Genomic DNA, 18,656 nt, shown 5'->3' on the forward strand with positions numbered 1-18,656 from the left:
TTGGTAACATACACCACATCTTGAGCTCAGGAAATCAGTGTGATCTTCTTACTTCTGTTCTAAAACTAAGCACATATTCTGTATTTCATGAATATTAGACAAAACTAGTATCTTTAGCAGTTTTGGTGAAACTTTTTCACACAGCAAATATACATATATATAAATACAGTGCTCATAATTACTGAGAGTCACAAAAAAGGCTTTGGTTAAAAAATCAGACAGGGTCAAATAAAAAAGAAACTTAAAAAAAGAAGCCAAAGGAGTGTCAAATACTATGTTGGAGTCAAATGAGTGCAGAATAAAACAGTAGTCATCCATTAGTTAATTTTTCAGTATTAAGATCTTCCACCTGAAGAAGCCCATGTCTCTTGCAAGCTGTGTGCCTTTCTTGACGTTCACAGCTGGTCTCCTAGCTCCAGTACAAGCCGAGTGCCGATAATCCCACTTTTTTTTTTTTCTGTTCAAGGCAGAGTCCCTCTTCCAGCTGTGAGGTAGAGATTGGGTATCAGGTCACTGGGGTGTGAGATACCACTGAGTGTAGCAGTTACACATTTGTTTCTAGTTCATTTATTTCAATAGTGCAGTGGTCTTTACTGTTGGATTTCTTAGTGTGATTCTCCACTGGGCTTTCTTCTTGCTCCACTTGTACAGGTATGTGGTGCTGAAACCCTTTCACTGTTTCTGGTCCACGGGATTCATTCATGGTCTTCACACAGCCATTTCTCTGGTAAGCCACAATCTGATGGATGTTAATAGGCTTAGTTTCACAGATCAATGGCACCTACGTGAAAAGCAGTAAGATTTGGAATACTGCCACTGTTTGCTGGATACAACAGGAAGGGAATTTTTACTTTGAAATCTTCTAGTCTGCTTTGCATTCACCAGGATTATCTAGGCCCCCGTAGTCTTCCAAGACCTGTTTCTTATATATACTAAAGCATCTTTGCACCATCTGGACAAAGTGAGGCAGTCTCTAAGTATGGAAAAATGTAAATTCTACCACAACTTTAATTTAACTTATACCCATGGTGATACCTGTTTGCATCAATACAGTGACAAGTAGTGTACATAAAGTCTAGACTTTCAGGTTCAAAAGGTATGGACTCAGTATGGTGAGCTTTGGGCAGTGCTTAAGTGCAATTACACAGACCACTAAGGCATTCGGTGTGGCCTCCTGCCTTTCTTCTAACCTGATGAACTGACACCTGTCTTTTTAGTTTGTCCTATTTCTAAAGAAATAAAGAGGATTTTATTGAGTGATTCATAAGTTAAATACTGAAGCGTCCTTTAAATCAAACCAGAAGTTCTGGTGGGGAAAATAAGACATAAATACTGGCAGAAAAAAGAGGTAGGCTTGCAGCTGACAAAATACGGCTTTGTGTATACATTACTAACTCACAAATTATGCAGCCAAAACTTATGGCAGACTGATGGTATATGTTAATGCAATTACAGAGCATGATGCAAAGAAAAATCTCATCACAGATGACTAAATAATCCCTTAGGAGGGATTTTATATTCTTGAAACATCTCTTCTTGAGTTCCGACAGTTCTAAATACAGCAGTGAACTGTCGGGCCTGCATTATGCAGGGAGCCAGACTGCACTTCTGGCTTTGTGGCTGCTGATACCTTCCCATTAGGTTGTATTTTTCTGTAACACACTATGTGTGCAGCCAATGTATTCAGGCCTAATCCTGTCATCAGCAATTACTGCAGGTGCTAAGCACCTCTGAGGATAAGACCTGTCTTTCTTTATAAAACTTGAAAGAGCTGGAATTTTAAGTGCATGTTCTGGGAAGGCACGAGAATGGGATTTACCAGAAAGACTGACTGTAAAATGGGAATAATAATAACAGAAATAAAAGTTTGCTACCGGTACTGTTGTTTTTAAGTTCTGCCGGTGAGTAGAATACTACAGATGACACACAGAAATGAAACGTGCCACCTGGATGCCAGTCTCTCTGAAGGACCTTCTGAGTAAACTGTCCTGTCCCTGTGGAAGAAGCTGGGGAAGGGCTGCCAGTAGCTGCAGTGGCTGGGGAGGAGCACCTCCGAGCATGATGGGCTTGGGAATTACAGATCTCCTCTGCTGAGGATTTGAAGGAATAGTAGAGAAGGTGTTCCAGGTGTAAGGAAAGACTGAATGAAGCATGCCACAGAAAAAGGGAAAAGGGCATAGGAGTGGAAGGGAGGCACAAGTGATGTATGGACTAAGAGATAGAGAACGAAGTTGTAAGAAGGGACTTGTATTCAATGTATGAGGCATGAAGTTGCCTGAGATTGAAGCCTAGAATGGAGCAATGTGTTTGTGTTAGTCCAGAATGGAAATTACTGAAATGGTGGCTTCAGATTATGCTAACGCAGTGGCTTGAAACACCCGGGATTGTGCCTGAAGCACCTTTTGTAAACTCAATGAAACAAACGTGGGAAGCTGAGAGTTTGCGGGATCTGTGCGGGCACACCCTGCCTCGTGGTGCTGTTACCTCATCGCCGTCCTTGATGAACTCCTTCCGGCAGATGTGGGCCATGATCCCAGCAGCCAGGGCATCTCCCAGGACGTTGATCATCGTTCTAAACCTGTCCTGACAAACGACATGGTAATGGTCAGTTGGGTGCATGCCTACAGCTTCAGCACTGCAGTAATAAAAGCTGACTGCCAGTTCGGCTGTTTTTACGAGCTAACAAGTTCAGAAGTTTAGTTACGTAGCTGCTCGGCTGGGTTTTCCAGTCTTTTCGGAGCTTAGTGCACTGTGCTGCCACACATTAATTTGTAGCTGAGGTAACCAGGGCAGCTATTGCCTTCCTGTGAGTGCACACTGATTCAACACTAGAAAGGTTTAACACAGTGGATAAAGATTGCGTGTGTCTGTATTTTTATGTTAAGCTCCAGTGTTACGGCCTCATTTGGAGGCTTGTGCCTGGACTCAATAAATGTAAAGGGCAGCCAGTACAACCAGTACCTTCTGTTAGGTATCAGGGCTCAGTCCTGCAATCTCAAGAAATCTTCTCAGCAAGAAGATCAGTGTATTGGTAGAAGTTGCACAAGACAATTAAAAGAAGATTGCTAAATAACTACTCACAAACTAGGTGGGATACTGACCATACTTAAATCCTGTTAATTTCTGAAAAAGCTGTGGTGGCTATGACACCTCTGGCTCTTAAAGATCCTTCATTTTCAGTTACCTTTTTTTTCCAATCCAACTTTATATATTTGACAATATTGCATATATATATACAGTTTCACTATTTTTCATTTAGTTATTTATGTGATCAGTTTTTCCCCATTTTACATCTTCTACCCACCACCATCTCAAAAATAAATCTATAAAAATATGGACTGTAAAAACACAAGAGAAAGTGGTTGCCATAGACAAGTGCTACACTTGAAGCTGCTTGGAATCTATTAGTTAAAACTGATGAGATTTCGAATAGATGATATAGCTTTTAAGTCTGAAATACATCACATAATTTCCAAGAAAAACATACACATCTGAAAGCTGTCATATTGGTAACTTAATTTATAAATGTGGGTTATAACATGGAGGCTCATAAATCTCCAGATGTTTGGCTTATTAAAGTTAGTGACCGTCCAATATCAACAGTGCCCAGATTTCTGATCCTGAATCTTAATATAGAAAAAAATTGAAGCTGTGTTCTGCTTTTTTTTTTTTTATATATATATATTTTCAGCATGTAATCAATGCATGCAAATGTTTATGCAGTTGCTTGCCTAATTAGAAGGAACAGTTCCTGCATGAAATGTTATTTGCTTGGGCAATTACCAAACTGTACATGCAATTGCAAGTAACTTCATCACTAATACTCCGCAGCCTATACCTAAATACGTTTGTCGATCCCAGTCCTAGACTTGTGTGCTGAATCTATTTATCTGATACCTGTTGTTCTGTGTTTGGGTTTTGCCTTGAGGAAAATTCCCACAAGAATGTGTTAGGCAGGGAATAATACTTGTAACGGCACAAATTGGATAGGTGTTCCTGTTACATAGCCTTTTTTTTTTTTTTCCTTGGTTGATCATCCGATTTTGGTTCTTGGAAAGCTGTTTTGGATTGTTAGTTTTGGACTGTGCAAATAGCTGTGGTGGAGGAGAAGCTGGATGAGCAGAGCTCACGAGTTCGCACTCTGTTTTGGGCTCTGATTCGGATCTGTTCTGAAGGCAGAATTTTTCTGCACCATACTGAAACTCTTAAGCAAAAGGGTTGCCCGGCACATTGTTGGACACGTTCTGCTCCATGTTCCTGTGTGCACACAGGTGTCTGCACAACGTACGAGTAGAACTGCACCGCACAGCGCTGGCATTTCTCCACTAAGAGGCCAAGCTGCTGCTAGCGACATTTCTTGCACTGTGTTGCACTGGTATTTTAGCTTTATAGGTTACTATAATTAAAGATGCAAATCGTTTACCTCATATTTAATAAATTAGCTGATAAACATTTTAATTTTCTTCTTTTGTGTCCAGGCACTAGCTAAAGGTATGAAGTTCACATACATGTTGTGGCTACCTAAGTGAGTTGTAGTACCTCCAATGCATTGTAATGGGTATTTCAGTCTTGTGAGCTCATCTAATCAGCCTTCTTTAAGCATTCTTCATACTCCAGTACTTCCAAAACTAGTATTGAAAATATTAATCATGTCAACCATGTTGACACTTTGCATCTGCAGGCTCTTGAAACCAAGTGCTGAAATACTGAAATATACTTTTTACATGAAAGGTCATCTGCAAAAGATAGAAAATTGAGTCTGTTCCTTGCTCACTTTTATTACCATCTGGAACTACAGCCTGAACGAGTTTTTGTCTGCTGTTTTGAAATGTTTTGTTAAACAAAAAGAAACATAATTCCCATATACGCTGGAAGACTTACTGGAAAAACAATGAAATGTTGATGTTGCAAGAGTTGGGTGAAAACTGAGCAATATAGAGGGAAAAGGGTTTTTGTAATACAGCTTAAAATACTTTGACTTTTGTTGTGCTTCCATAGCTATGGAGCTTCAGTGACTAGCATTAGAAAGGCTGCTTTATTAAAATCTGCACTGCCATTCCCAAGTTTGGGTGCTCACAGCAGATGTTAGCTATCACTCACATAAGAATATTCCTGGTATTTGTAAAATAAAATACTTCTTAGAATATGCATACAACACAACTCTCATGACTCCTATTAATAGTACTAATATTCTATTACACTGAACAGGAAAGTAAAGAATTCCTTCTCACAGTTCTTTCTAGAAAATCTCAGAGACTTAAAGCTGAACCAAATTGGCAATGTAATGGAATCGGCTTTTAATTTTTATCCAGAACCCTGATGCAATTAAACTCCACTGCATTAAGATTGGTAATGGAGATACATTTTATATAGATTAAATTTAAAAAAGAACTAGAAAATGGACTGTTTCTTTGTGGATACGTATGCTAGTTATGTAATTATTTGAAATGCTAATGAGCTAGGGATCAGTATTTTACAATTCATCTTCCTAGACTATTCAAAATAGTTTGATTGGTTTATGGACATTTACATAACAAGATAAGAGTCCAAATAAACCAGTACTTACTAATTTTTAAGCTATTTCTTCTCATGGGTAACAGGACTCTCTGTTAGCCTGCAAGTGTTAAGTTTCAGCCTCTGCTTCTGCTGTGAAATCCTCCGTGACTAGGGATCCTGCAAAGCACTTCTTTCAGAGGGGCTGTGCTTGCAAAACAGACTCCATGAAGGGGATACATTTGCTGCTGAAGGCGGCACTGAAACCAGAGAGAGCATAACTGCCTCAGGATCCCTATTAAAAGGAGGCTGTCAGTCCCAGCGTAGTGCCTTGCAAGGCCTGTGCTCGGGACTACAGGCGTACCTGCTTGCTGTAGCACTGGCTCAGGCCTCTTTGCAGTGAGTGTCACTACGTGGAGGTGATGTCCTTGAAGTGCCAGGGGGCTGAGAAGCGGAGTGCAGGCAAACCACGTTTCTGAGGAATGCCAGCCTCTAGTCCTTGTCCAAGGCAAGGTGCCAGAGCTGCACCTGGCGGACATTTGTCTAGCCTGACCTTAAACCTCTGTCTATGTCTTTTGAAAGTCTGATATTCACTGCAGCAGTCTTTCACCTGAGACCACATTAGCATTGTTCAAGCAAAATAGTTACTCCCCATGCCTTTTTTGCATGTTCATATTAATATACCCCTGAAGACCATGCGCCCTTTTCAGCAGTGTTGCCACCCTGGCCACCTCGAAAGCTGAACCTTACTTACAGCGCCCAGTCAACGGCAATGATCAACGTGATGTCGTCCGTCGGGAGCCCGACCGAGGTCAGAACAATGACCATTGTCACCAGGCCAGCCTGTGGGATGCCAGCAGCTCCTATGCTGGCGGCTGTTGCTGTGATACTTTAACAAAGAGAGAAAGGAGTAAGCTTTACTGGCGATGGGTTACTCTGCAAGAAACAAAGCCATGGTTTCTACAGATTTCCTCAACCAGAGTCCTCCTTACACTGCACAGCAGTGCTAGTGTTTGGTGGACAGGAGCCAGTTTGGAGAACGAGAATAGGCCAATGGCCCGCCCAGTGCTAAATTCTCACCTTTGCAGCCTTGGCTGTGGTGAGGAAGTTCTGTTTTATCTCGTAAACTCACAAGTGAGGAGGGAGGGGGGGCCAGGCTGCGGGCTGCTCTACGCCAGCTCCTCGCGGGTCACGGCACTGCGCAGCCTCGGCAGCGCTGTGTGCCCCGCGCCTGCCAGCGCCCCGCTCGTGGCTTCACCCCTGGCAGCAGAGCTCCCAGGCACACTTCTCTGAGTCATCCTGAGTTTGCCTGTGCCAGGCAAATCACGCGCTGGCTGCATGCTCGGGCCTTTCGTGTCAATCTGTCCCAAAGAGGCTTGGCCAAGGGGCGAGAGGCTGGGCCAAGGGTGAAGCTCTTGCACAGCACGTGGCTTTGCATACTTGGATCTAAATACAAAGCGAGCATAAATGTGACTTGTACCTCTTCAGTTTCTGGAAAGTAATTTTTACTTGACCTTGACACCATTTTTCAGCCAGGCAAGCAGAAATGAATGGGAGACCAGGGCAAGAGTGGGACCTGGCAGGCTAAACATTTTCTTCATAATGCTATTTTTAGGGGAGGGATTTCATGCCTTTTTCCAAAGGGGACGCAAAAAGTGACTGTATATATTCACTTCCTCCTCTCTGGCCACTTCCAAGAGCTAGGCCATCCAGCAGAAAGACAAGAAATGAATGTTGGACTATCGTAAAGGATGACATAAAGCATATACGCTGATGATCCCACGGCATTCATTGATCCAGAATTTCGGAGCTTTTGGCAAGCAGTTAAGTTTCATCTACCTTCTTTGATGGAAAATGAGGGTAACAGTATTCACCCATATGGAAACCGAGACACTGAGATAGCAGTATATTGCTCACAGCTGTACAGCGTACCAGTAGAGCAGCAAAGGTATTATAACTAGAGCCCTTTCCAGAAATAAAAAAATACATTTTTGTGGGGGTGTGGTGGGGAAAAGAGAAAGATTTAAGACTGATTTTTGAAAAAGTTAGCTTGTATAGCATCCTAAGAGCATTTTAGTAGGCAGAATATAGATAGGAGGAAGGACAGAAGCTTAGTAGTTGAATAAGAGTTAAGTATAATGAATATTAAAAGATGCTCCAGTTAGTGCTCTAAACCAGCTAGCTCATTAGAACTGCTTCTGCCTCCAGGTCAGTTCAGGCTAGAAAGTCTCAAGACTTAATTAGGAGCAAAACCAGGAATGTTTAACTAACATTGTACAGGCAAGCTCATCTGCTGCTCCACTGCATTTTGACCTCAATGTAGATGTTTCTTCCTGTAATAGCCTCACTTGATGGGAATATTATGATCTTTACTTTCTTCTTCTGCTACATCTAGGTTTGCATAATCACATTGATATAAACTGTCAACCTGGATTTTACAAATTATGAACCGAGTAGGCTGATTATTTTTTCTAACATTTTTCCCCTCCAGCAAAAAATATTCTGGGACTCAGGGAGTATTTGAATTTCAACTCTCCACTTCCTAAGGTATCAAGATCTAGGGCAGGTTGGCCCATAGAATACAGTTAGAATTGGCCTTCAGATATCCAGATGTTTAGGTACTGGATCCACTGTGAATTCCTATTTTTACCTCTTTCATAAACCAGTCTTTCTATTTATTTTCCTTTCTTGGATTTTCTAATTTTAATTTGCATATTCCTTCTACTGTCTTTACTTCTCTCTGGTTCTTATGCACTAGCACTTAATATGGGCAGTGAAAATAAACAGATAAAAGAGGGTTCTGCTAAGAGAAAGATAGAACTTATATTCTTTCCATCTACCATCACTCTCCTTCTCCTTAATTTTTCAAATTGCCATTCTCTGCTTCAAGGTGCAATGTAATGTCTGCCCGTGGTCTGAGCCGTATTTTGGGACCACATTCTAAAAACATCCCCAAATTCAAAATCACAGAATTTCCAATAATTTTCAGAGAGTGAGAATGAAGCAAGAGCTCATATGGGCAGACTTTATTTCTTCTGCTTCTAGTCTAACTAAATCTTGCCAAAAGTCCATTGGCAAAGCCCAGCTGTCATCTGGGTTTAGTTGCAGGACTCTCCTCTGGTCATGAAGCTCTTCAAGTCCAGCAGAAGATGGGCAAGGCCCAGCAGAGTAAACGGGGCAGTGCTGAGGTCACTGGGTGGGTAGGTAAGCAGATCTCAAGTATGTTGCACAAGGCTCTGACTATGAAGAATGTTTTTCTAATCATTTGTTCTCTGCTGGAAACCTGCAGGTCTCAGTCCCTGAGGCATTCCTTGGCAGCCGCTGGAATTATTCTGGCAACAATTGTTCAGCTGGATCTTCTGCTCTCTTGGATCCATTACAGACCTTTCAAGGACAGAGTATGCAGCTATATCACACTCTACCACTGAGAGCGTGGTTATTTATGACAGTTTCTGCTTTAACAAGAAGCAGAGAAGATATCTAAAAAATACCTGAGAGGTAGGACATATTGATGGAAACCTGCCCTGACAGTAGCATCTTTCTTCCTTCCCTTCAAGGCCTGACACCCACTGTTCCCTCTATCTGATGTAGGACTTTTAGCTTTTAACATTTCCTCTCATGTGAAGATACAACTAGGGTTAAAGTTGAAAACAACTCTGAAATTTAAAATAATGTTTAATGCCAACAATAATCATAAATGTTCAAATTCTAGTAAATGATCAGGGTGTGCCTAAAAATAAAAATTAGTTATTTTCAAACATAAACCCTTTTTAATGGTAGTCCACATGCTTCTATTTAATGGAACCAATACAATTTCCCTTTTTACAGTCCTTGATCTTTGCATTACTTAAAAACTACCATCCTATGAGAAATAGGTCCTTTGATAACCGCAAAGATGAGTTTTGTTCTGAACATTGCAAGATACGAGAATCATAAGAATATCACACAAGACAAAACAACTCCGGGCATGTGGAATTTGAGGTTTATACCTGATAGTAATGATCTGCCCGAGTCCAGCTCATAGTTGTTGACTTGTGCGATGAAGATTGCAGCCACCGCTTCGTAGAGCGCGGTCCCGTCCATGTTGATGGTGGCTCCACAGGCAGCACAAACCTGGCAATCTCCTGTCCACGTGGTTGTTCTCCAGCAAGCACTTGAACGTGATAGGCAGCGTGGCTGAACTGCAAAACAGCAGAGAGAAGCACACGTTGAAAATTACTTTTATTTCTAGAGACCAGAAAAATTATTAAATGTTATCAGGTCATAAATTTCCTTGTTTTCAATAAGACGCATGCATTTTTAAGTATGTAATGTACTCAAACATATTTATATTTCTTCAGCCGTTTATTTTTGTAGCATTCTGCATTTTACCATTCAGTGTCACATTCATTAGTATGTCATGAGTGGTTCGATTGCCATCATGTGAATGAAGGGGCATTTTTAAAGCTTTGTAATTTGCAAGGAAGGGGCAAAATATTTTCCTTGTTGTGATACTGAGCGTAATGTATTGCTAAGTATCCGAGACTACTGAAATAGATGTAAAATAACAATCTCTGAAACTACTCAGGAAGGAAGTACTTCTTACCGAAAGGGTTATTAAGCCATTGAACGGGCTGCCCAGGGAGGTGGTGGAGTCACCATCCCTGGAGGTCTTTAAAAGACGTTTAGATGTAGAGCTTAGCGATATGGTTTAGTGGAGTACTTAGTGTTAGGTCGGAGGTTGGACTCGATGATCTTGAGGTCTCTTCCAACCTAGAAATCTGTGTCTGTGTCTCTGTGTCTACTCCATAGTTACTCTTTAAGGAGATAAGTTAATTATTGGACAAATATTGGTATCATGATACTGAGGTCTTTAATTTTCTGTTGTCTTGTGAGCTACATGCCTCCAGCAGTGAAATTCAGGTGTCTTTTCACTAGTTTGGGCAGTCCAGATTGTTCAGTCACTGTGTTTGTGTGCCCTCATATCAGCAGCGTATCTCTGATATCTCACAATGGACATTATCTGTTACTTAATGGGAAAAAAACAAACACATTTGATTGACAATTCTTTCTCTGTTGTTACGTTTCAGCTACAAAGTCCTGAGAGGTTCTGAAAGCCCTGATATAACCCCAAAGTTTCAGGAATGTATTAGCAAAAAGTTTCCATGAGTAGAGCTGTCATTTTGTATTTGTGCAAGCTGTTTTTTGAGCAAGGCACTGTTAGTGTTTGGAAAGGAAAAGTAGCATCCTGCAAGAGAAGTGCGAAAGGAACAAGAGAAGTCTATGAGAGGATGTGTTCATTACAGTATCTCTGGTTTTTATAACCTTACAATGTCTGGCTGGTGAACGATTTACTAGACAGTCACTACCACACAAATCTGGGCAAAAGTAATTCACTAAATGTGTAAATAAGGAAAGAAAAATCTGATTTCCTCTGGCAACTGGGTTATGTTCAACTTTTTCATTCTGGCAGTCCTAATATTTAAAGAATATTTACTTTGAAAACCAAACGAGCAAGGCATAACCCCCCAGCTACACACTAGATGTCAGTTGTCTCTCGGGCATGCTTGTCATTTTTTACACATTCATTTGGGAATGACTGAAATTCTCTGTCTTGTTTGCCATAAACTATTCATAAAATAAAAGGGTGAGATGAGGGCTCCCAGGTAATAGAGAACAGAAAGTCCTGGTGGAGCTGTAACTGGAGCAGACCACCCCAGTAACACTTGTAGATGTTCTTATAACTGCCAGCATTGCCAGGAAGCAATTAGTAAACTTAGGATTCACCGTGTCCCTTCCCTGCAGTGGCTTCAATTGTAGGTTACTTGTTTTTAAAAACAGTCTTGCCTTGGCCATTTGCCTTTTCTGTAACAAAAGCCTGTCTAATTTTCTTTGTGGGAAAAAGAGGAGAAAAATTAATCTTCCAAGTCCTTTTCCACCCTTTGACATAGCAGAATTTTAAACCTAAATGCCTTCAGATTCTCAGGGCAGAGATCTGAGCTGTGAAACATGCAGATTTTAACTGACTGACATCTGATTTGGTGGGGATGTGGAAAAGACTGTGAAAAACATCCCATAATACCAATGGCACAACCAGCAAATTCTGTATCTGTTTCCACTGCTACAAGCTGAATGTATGAGACTGTTTTTGCAAAAATTCAACTTTCAAACTTGTGCATTATCTCACAGAGAGCCGGGTAATTCTTTTATTTTAATTTTGTGTGCTTTTAGAAGTAAAATTTGTAGGGCACATTACCACATGTTGGTTTTGTGTTTCATTAATTATTATCGTAAAAAAGTGGACAGAATGTAAGTACAATGATGATGAAAAATTTGTGCAAGATATTTAAAGGAACTGCATTTCCAGGTTACAAATCCTAGTGTCTTCCTAACACAACTGTTCCATACAGTCTCACTCAAGTTTATGACACCACATCTTAGAGCTGGCAGAGCATCTGTCCTGACTACTCCTACTGAAGGACACTCCCAAACTCGTTGCTCAGGTGAGAAACTTAATTTTTGACCTAGATGTGTTATTTTCAATTTACACAAAATTTGTTTCTAGGTGCTTTATGCATATGCTCTTGCACAAATAAGTCCAGCTATTACAACATGCAATGTTAGAAATCAGTTTTGTTCCCCTGGATTGAAACAATCAGACTTTTTGAAGTTTTCTCTTATAAGACCGTTACTTTACATCCCTGATTTCCCTTTTGGGAACCTGCTTCACTGATCTTAATCTGCTAAGTCTTCTAAAAACTTTTCTAAAGCTTTCAGCTAAGAGGAGAGGTATCTTCTCCGAGCGCTAACTCTAACAATTAAAAATATATTTTTAGAGTCTTATCTCAATTTTGTTTGGGATAAAATGCTGCAGCTGAGAGAGACTGAACATAAGCTAATGCTGGATCAGGCCAAGCTCTTAGTAGTGTGAGCCACAAAGACAGCTAGTCACTGTGGAAGAACAGCTGTTCAGCTTGCTCTGTTTATCTTATCATTCAAATGCATTTTGATATTTGCTCCAAAAAATCAACAAACTGATCTCATCTCCCTTTTGCTAAATCTGCCTTTAATTTACACTGTGCAATAGCCAAGACCTTAGTGTTTCATAAGCAGCAAAACCCTTGAAAAACTCGTGTTTTATTGTTTGTCTTCAGAGAAGATGAAAATTGCTTCTTTTGATGGGATGTACCGTAGGGAAGACACCGCTTTAATTCATTAATGGTATGGAAAGGTGACCTAGAAAAATAAAATTCCCTTGTACATTGGAATGAGGAAAGCTAAAAACAAGAGGAATCTGTCTGCAGGCCAAATACTGCTGTTTCAGTACAGTGAGAGGTGACAGGATCAGGGTTGGTGTGCAAGTCCAAAATCCATGGCTACCCTGACCACCGCAGAGCAGGGCACGGTGGCGATGCCAGCATATGCTGCACACACCTCTCGGATGCGTCGGTGAGCAGGAGCCGTGCACAGCGCTCTGGCCTCAGGGGCTGGTGGCCTGGTGGTGCCATGCTTGGTGCTAGTAGTATGAACTGAGATCATTGTGTCCCAAACAGACGCACCAAAGGAATATGAGATTTCTTCTCTGTCCCTACCTCTTCATTGACATCTGTGTGAGCCCAAAACATTGCTGTGAGACAGGGATTTCTGGATACAGTGCCTGAAAATGCATTGCAGAACCTTTCACTGAAGGGAAGTGGGTTTAAATAATGTGCACATTCAATAAAATCATTGCCATGAGATGACTGTTAAGTTGTTTCAGGTTCCCTTGTGTAACATTCTTGGGGTATGTGTGTGGTACTGTTTTTTCCTCTTGCAGTGCAACTTTTTGCTTGAAAATAAAGGTTTCCACAGGTGCAGACTAGCTGGAATGAGCATCAGAACACTGATCTGTGGCTTTCTTTCTATCTTTAAATGTAGACATGAACTGACACAGAAACATCTGCAAAAAACCATCAGTATGCTTAAAACCAGCTCTTTGTTCTCCTCTTAGATGATCTTAAAATCCAATACCCACATTATGAGTGTTACATAATGCCCTTGTGGCAAGTGTTATTTAACCAAATGCAGATGTGCTGACTGTCGGGAGAAGCAGCTCTCCTGTCCAGCCCCAATTATTTGTGCATGTTCTTTTGGCAAACGCTCAGTTATGCGCAGTATCCATTCCTTTCAGTGTAATGAAGGTGAAAAGTTCAGCCATCTCTAGACAAGACACTGCTATTTGAGAAGAAAAATATTAACCACCACATTCGACCTATGTTGGATTTGCAAAATATACCACTGTAAGCAAGGGAAAAAGTTAAATTTGTCAGTGGTGTCCAAGTCCCAAAGCTGGAATTTCAGAACCATTCCTCGTGGCTTGTCTTAGCTTTGGTAGTACATCTGCTTCTGCTGATAAAGGTCCTAAATCTCTTCTGGTAGCAAGTCCTGCTGGTGACTGCTGACAGCCAAGCTACCAGCTGGTGCCAGAGCTGTTCCCAAACTACACCTGCTCAGTGCCTATATATACACAACTGTTCCTTGCACAGTGGAAGGGGAGAGAGTACTATCTCAACATCCTCAATATCTCCAAGGTAGGGGCTCTCTCCTGGCAGTCTGCACTGGGATGTTGAAGCTAGCGCAGGAGCACAGGAAAGGAGAATTCCTGGCCTTCCCCACTGTGAGCGGGCACTCGCACCTCGGCGTGCAGAATAACGAACTGGGGATGGAGAAAAAACTTAAGGATTCAGAAAGGTTCTTCAGAAACAGAACTCTTAGAGAGAGCAGAGCAGATAGTCAAGTGTGTCAAACGTGAACCTGACGAGTCTTTTCCAACACTAGCATCTTTGAGTGTAAAATTAACATCTTACTTGATTGTGGGGATGTGACGACATCACAAGCTACAAGCTTTTTATGTTCTAATAAAAAAGCCTGTCCTAATTATTTAAGCCTAATTAGAGTTTAAAACACCACCCAGCACGTATTTTTTTTTTCTTAACTTTGTATCTCACAGTATGTTGCTCTTTATAGGTCAGTTTGGAGGAAACTACTAAATTTGAAAACACCTTGTTAAGCGAAACATAGTGGAAAGCCAGTTCCTTCCAACTATACTGAAATAATCACTCCCTCCTCTCCTTTCTTTTAATTCCCATATATTCCTTCTGCTCTGCTTACTTCTTCTCTAACCACTTTAAGTATATTCATGAAAGAGCCATCTGCATATGCCCTTCCTGCCCCAAATTACCTTGTTGGACCTCGTTAGAACCATAAGGGAATAATGAGCCTAGTCAGGTCAGTGGAGCAGGGATAAAAGTTTTAGGTTCTTTTCCCTCCCAAGTCTGGCACAGGTCTGGTGCAACTTTTTTCTCTTTTTTTTTTTCTCTTTTGCATTGTCCCTTCAGTGAAAGAGAGATTATTGCTCTTTTAGCATTGACTATAATTACCGCATTGCAAGATAACGTTTTGTAACAGAAATGTTTGGCAGAAAATTATAGTGAAAGTGAATGACATCAACTAGTCTGAGTTCAGGGAACTTATACAACTACTTCTCCATGTATGTATTTACTTAGATAATTGCAGAAGAGTTTGAGTTTGTGCAAAACCCATGTAATTATTTATCAGCACTATGCGAAAAATCCATATGCTCTGATTACATAATAGCCCTTACTTGACTATTAAAAGAAGTTATTTAAATCTTTTGATTGTAAATAAAATTTCCCAGAACTTTTTATCCCATATGTCACACTCGCCTTTTCCTTCTCTAATCCTACCCAACTGCAAATTGCATTTATTTCTACGTGGGTTACTCCGCTGGAGGATGAGAGGTTACGTGAATTCCTCCTCAAGGAGCTGGGAAGTGACCAGGAAAACTAAGATTAGAAGCACAAGGGATAAGAAGCTGATACAATCCTATTGCCATAAAGGCTGTATCAGTTATCAGAGATTCACACGTATATACCAGAGATTATTGCAAGATGAAAGACAAAATCAGCATTTAAGTATAGTTAGATGAAGTACTCCCCAATGATTATTGTTAATAAGAATAAATATTTTTGGTTTAATAAAAACCTTTATTATTTTCAGTATATATTTCTTTACAAATAGATGTTCACAATTTATGAGTGATTTTGTAATAATGACTAATTTGAAGTCTAAATTAAGTAGACAAAGGTAGGTGTTTGTCACCAGCTGTCATCATTTCAAAATTGGATAGGAATTTTGTTTTCCAGCCTCTCTGTAGATAACTTTAAAAACGCAAAGCAAAAATGGAAATCAAGCTGAGATAAAAGAAGGTATCTTTTCCTTTCTTCAGCCCTCTTCCTTTACAACTGAGAGTAGAAACAATATGTAAGATGTGCTAAGAGATCTATTTACCTGGCATTTTCCGCTTGTACTGTGGCTTTCATTACTACATAAAATCACCAGGTACAGCTGCTCATTATTTCAGAGTAACAAGCCTCCAGCCACAGATGCAATGACACTGTCTATATGATATCAGCAGGCGTGGAATGTGATTTAGTTGTCATTCTTGTCTGCACTCCATACAAATCAATTCCAGCCCTTTCAAGCACTTCTTAAGCACAAGTCTATCTATGTTGGTGATCATTTTCTTAACCAGCCCATAAGCGGTTCCTATGTCACTGTACCTTTGTTCAGCTATGGTTAAAGCACATTGGGCACCCTCCCTAAAAAGGATGTGAAAAACATTGTTCTTTGAGTAGAACAGCGGAATATTTTCCCAGTGCTGGACAATAGCTTGCAACCACAGTCTTTTCTTAATGTACCCAAAATCAAAGACTAAGATGAGTTGAAAGTGTAAAATGTTTCCATATGACTGAACTAATGCCAAAATATAGTCTGGACAAACTGTGTGTCCCTTAATATATATTAACTTTGTATAAACACAGTAGTTGTTTTTATGGAAAAATACCCTTAGTTCCTTTCTAGTCCTCTAAGAAAAAACATTTTTGTCCAATATTTTTTAAACTGAGGCAAAACAATGTAACAAACGTTACTTCCAATAGCTCCCACTCATAACTTCCAAATGTTGAGAGACACATCCAGAAACTGGGTGATACCTGGAGGAGTGGCCAAAGCAATGAGCAAGGCTTGAAGGATCCCTCTGATGAAGACAATAGGATTCTTCTTGGTGATAAAGAAGTACATCATTGGCAGGATGAACAGCCCATGCACAACCAGGCCGCACACCACGGTAATGGCATAGAAACCCAGCTTCTTCCCAATGGCTGAGGGGTCATCCATTTCTAAGATTTTGCCCGCGATTAGGAACACAATTCCAAAGGGAAAGTACCTGAGCAAAAAGAAGGACAGTCAGTACTAGGAGATAATTCACTTCCACCAAGCAGTGTGCGATGGAAATCTCCTGTACCCCCACTAGCAGTGCAGCAGAAGCAGCATGCCCAGAAGTGGCATGGTTGGGCTCGGTTGTTTTGTCAGACCAGGTGGGTTCAAGCCCCTGTCTCACACTCAAGGAGTGTGCCCGAAGAGCCAGGCTGAATACCCCTTTGTGTGGGGTACCCCTCAGCACCGCTGAGGTTATGGTGCTGATCAGGAATGAATTTAAAATGTTTTGGTTCAGAAGCAGGCTCTGAGTAGCTTAAAGCAGGTCATTTCCTTGGCAGCAGGGGAATGAATCCCAAGCTCTGCTCACGTGCTTGTGCTGATGTGATTGTTCAGGGATTTTAGTTGGAAGCTGTTAAATAAATGTTTATGTGGCCTTTGGAAGACATCGGAGAATTACCAATATGCATTAGACATGCTCTTGGACTGCATGGGAGTTTGATTCAGGGCAGAGGACTACCTAGTTTCTGAACTGTGGTGTTTACTCAGAGACAGCCAAGCTAGCAGTAACTGCACTGACTGCGGTACCCTCAGGTCAGCGCAGGAGCCCAGTCCTCTCCTGAGGGCTCATTAGCTTGAGCAAGCTGAAACAGGCTAGGATTTCTAGTGGAGCAGTGCTGTAAAGTATGGGAGTACCAGCCCGAGGTGCTCATCATACTCCCGTGTGTGGGCTGGATGCATTATAATCCCCCAGCGTGTACAGCACACACACACAGCTATACTGTGCTTCATTATTTGGGAGTGATACACAGGTTGCCTCTGTTAGAATGACAGAACAAGCTAGGGACAGGATGTACGTCTATATGTCTTCCTTCAGATGGTGGGGCCCCACAAAACTAAGGATAGTTCACTCTCATTATTTCCCTGGAAATAAGTTTATGCTATGTCTGTGTATCCTCTCAAAATTTTCTTTACTGTTAAAAAAATATATATTTTCTTACAAAAACTGTTACTTACCAAACAGCAACTGCTACTATCTTCATGACAGATTCATTTAAACACTGACAAAAGCTGACCAAAGGAACACCACTGTTTCCCATTCTTCCCAACATTATACCTGCAAACATAGGCATTTGGGTTTAAATTCTCGTGTGCTTTATGCAAATCGCCAGTGCTTTCACTCCCTGCTCTAACTCAAAGTGAACTAAATGGGAGGTGGCTGGATGAATGTAGATCTTCGTGCCGTAGGAATAGACAATGCTCAGAAATGAAAAGAATACAGCTTTGGGATGTGTCATCTAACCCTATATTCTGTAGACAGTGTTAGCTTCCAATAGTGCATATAAATAGCCATCATTTTACTGCTCTGTTAATCTTCTGCCATCACTGCCTGAAAGGATTCTGAGTGATCAAGTTCATTGCTCGAGGAAGCACTTCGAAACCAAGCTGCACCAAATGAGGCACCAAACGCCTTTGAAGGGAGTTTCATGAGGAATCAGCGGGCAATGAGCGGGCTCTGCGCTGACACTTGCACTGGGTGCACAGCATGCTTGCCCTGCGTGGCAGCCCAGGCTCTGCCCCTCGGAGCCCACGTCTGTGCTTGCGAGCCCAGACTCGGGCAGTAACGCTCCCAGGGCAGTCCCCGCCAGGGGCAGGGAGGGAGGCTCTTGGCTCTCTTATCCAGTGATTTCACAATGGCAGTGCATTCACGATGAGGGCTTATAAACCTGGTAATATTAATCTAAGCTGTGATTTTTGCACTGGAAAACACCGCTCTTATTAAGCATAGTGGTTATCTTTGCTAACAGGGTGTTAATATAGTTCAGCTCTTGTTGCCTGGTCAGTGGCAGTTTTACATGACTAATTCTGTATAGTGCCAAAAAAAAAAAAAAAAAGAAACACCTTCA

General features: G+C 41.1%; 1 protein-coding gene across 1 annotated transcript in view; it reads right to left on the reverse strand.

Annotated features, from left to right (window-relative positions):
• Positions 1-237: 237 nt before the first annotated feature.
• SLC1A7 (solute carrier family 1 member 7) overlaps positions 238-18,656 on the reverse strand; it is a 49,506-nt gene continuing 31,087 nt past the window's right edge. The window contains 9 exon segments of the mRNA XM_035538038.1: positions 238-781; positions 2,485-2,583; positions 6,244-6,382; positions 9,483-9,504; positions 9,507-9,593; positions 9,596-9,613; positions 9,616-9,674; positions 16,517-16,759; positions 17,767-17,866. Coding sequence (XP_035393931.1) covers positions 545-781; positions 2,485-2,583; positions 6,244-6,382; positions 9,483-9,504; positions 9,507-9,593; positions 9,596-9,613; positions 9,616-9,674; positions 16,517-16,759; positions 17,767-17,866 — 1,004 coding nt within the window. The 3' untranslated portion in view covers positions 238-544.

Source organism: Cygnus atratus, chromosome 8 (genome assembly GCF_013377495.2).
Source record: "Cygnus atratus isolate AKBS03 ecotype Queensland, Australia chromosome 8, CAtr_DNAZoo_HiC_assembly, whole genome shotgun sequence".
Classification (NCBI taxonomy): domain Eukaryota; kingdom Metazoa; phylum Chordata; class Aves; order Anseriformes; family Anatidae; genus Cygnus; species Cygnus atratus.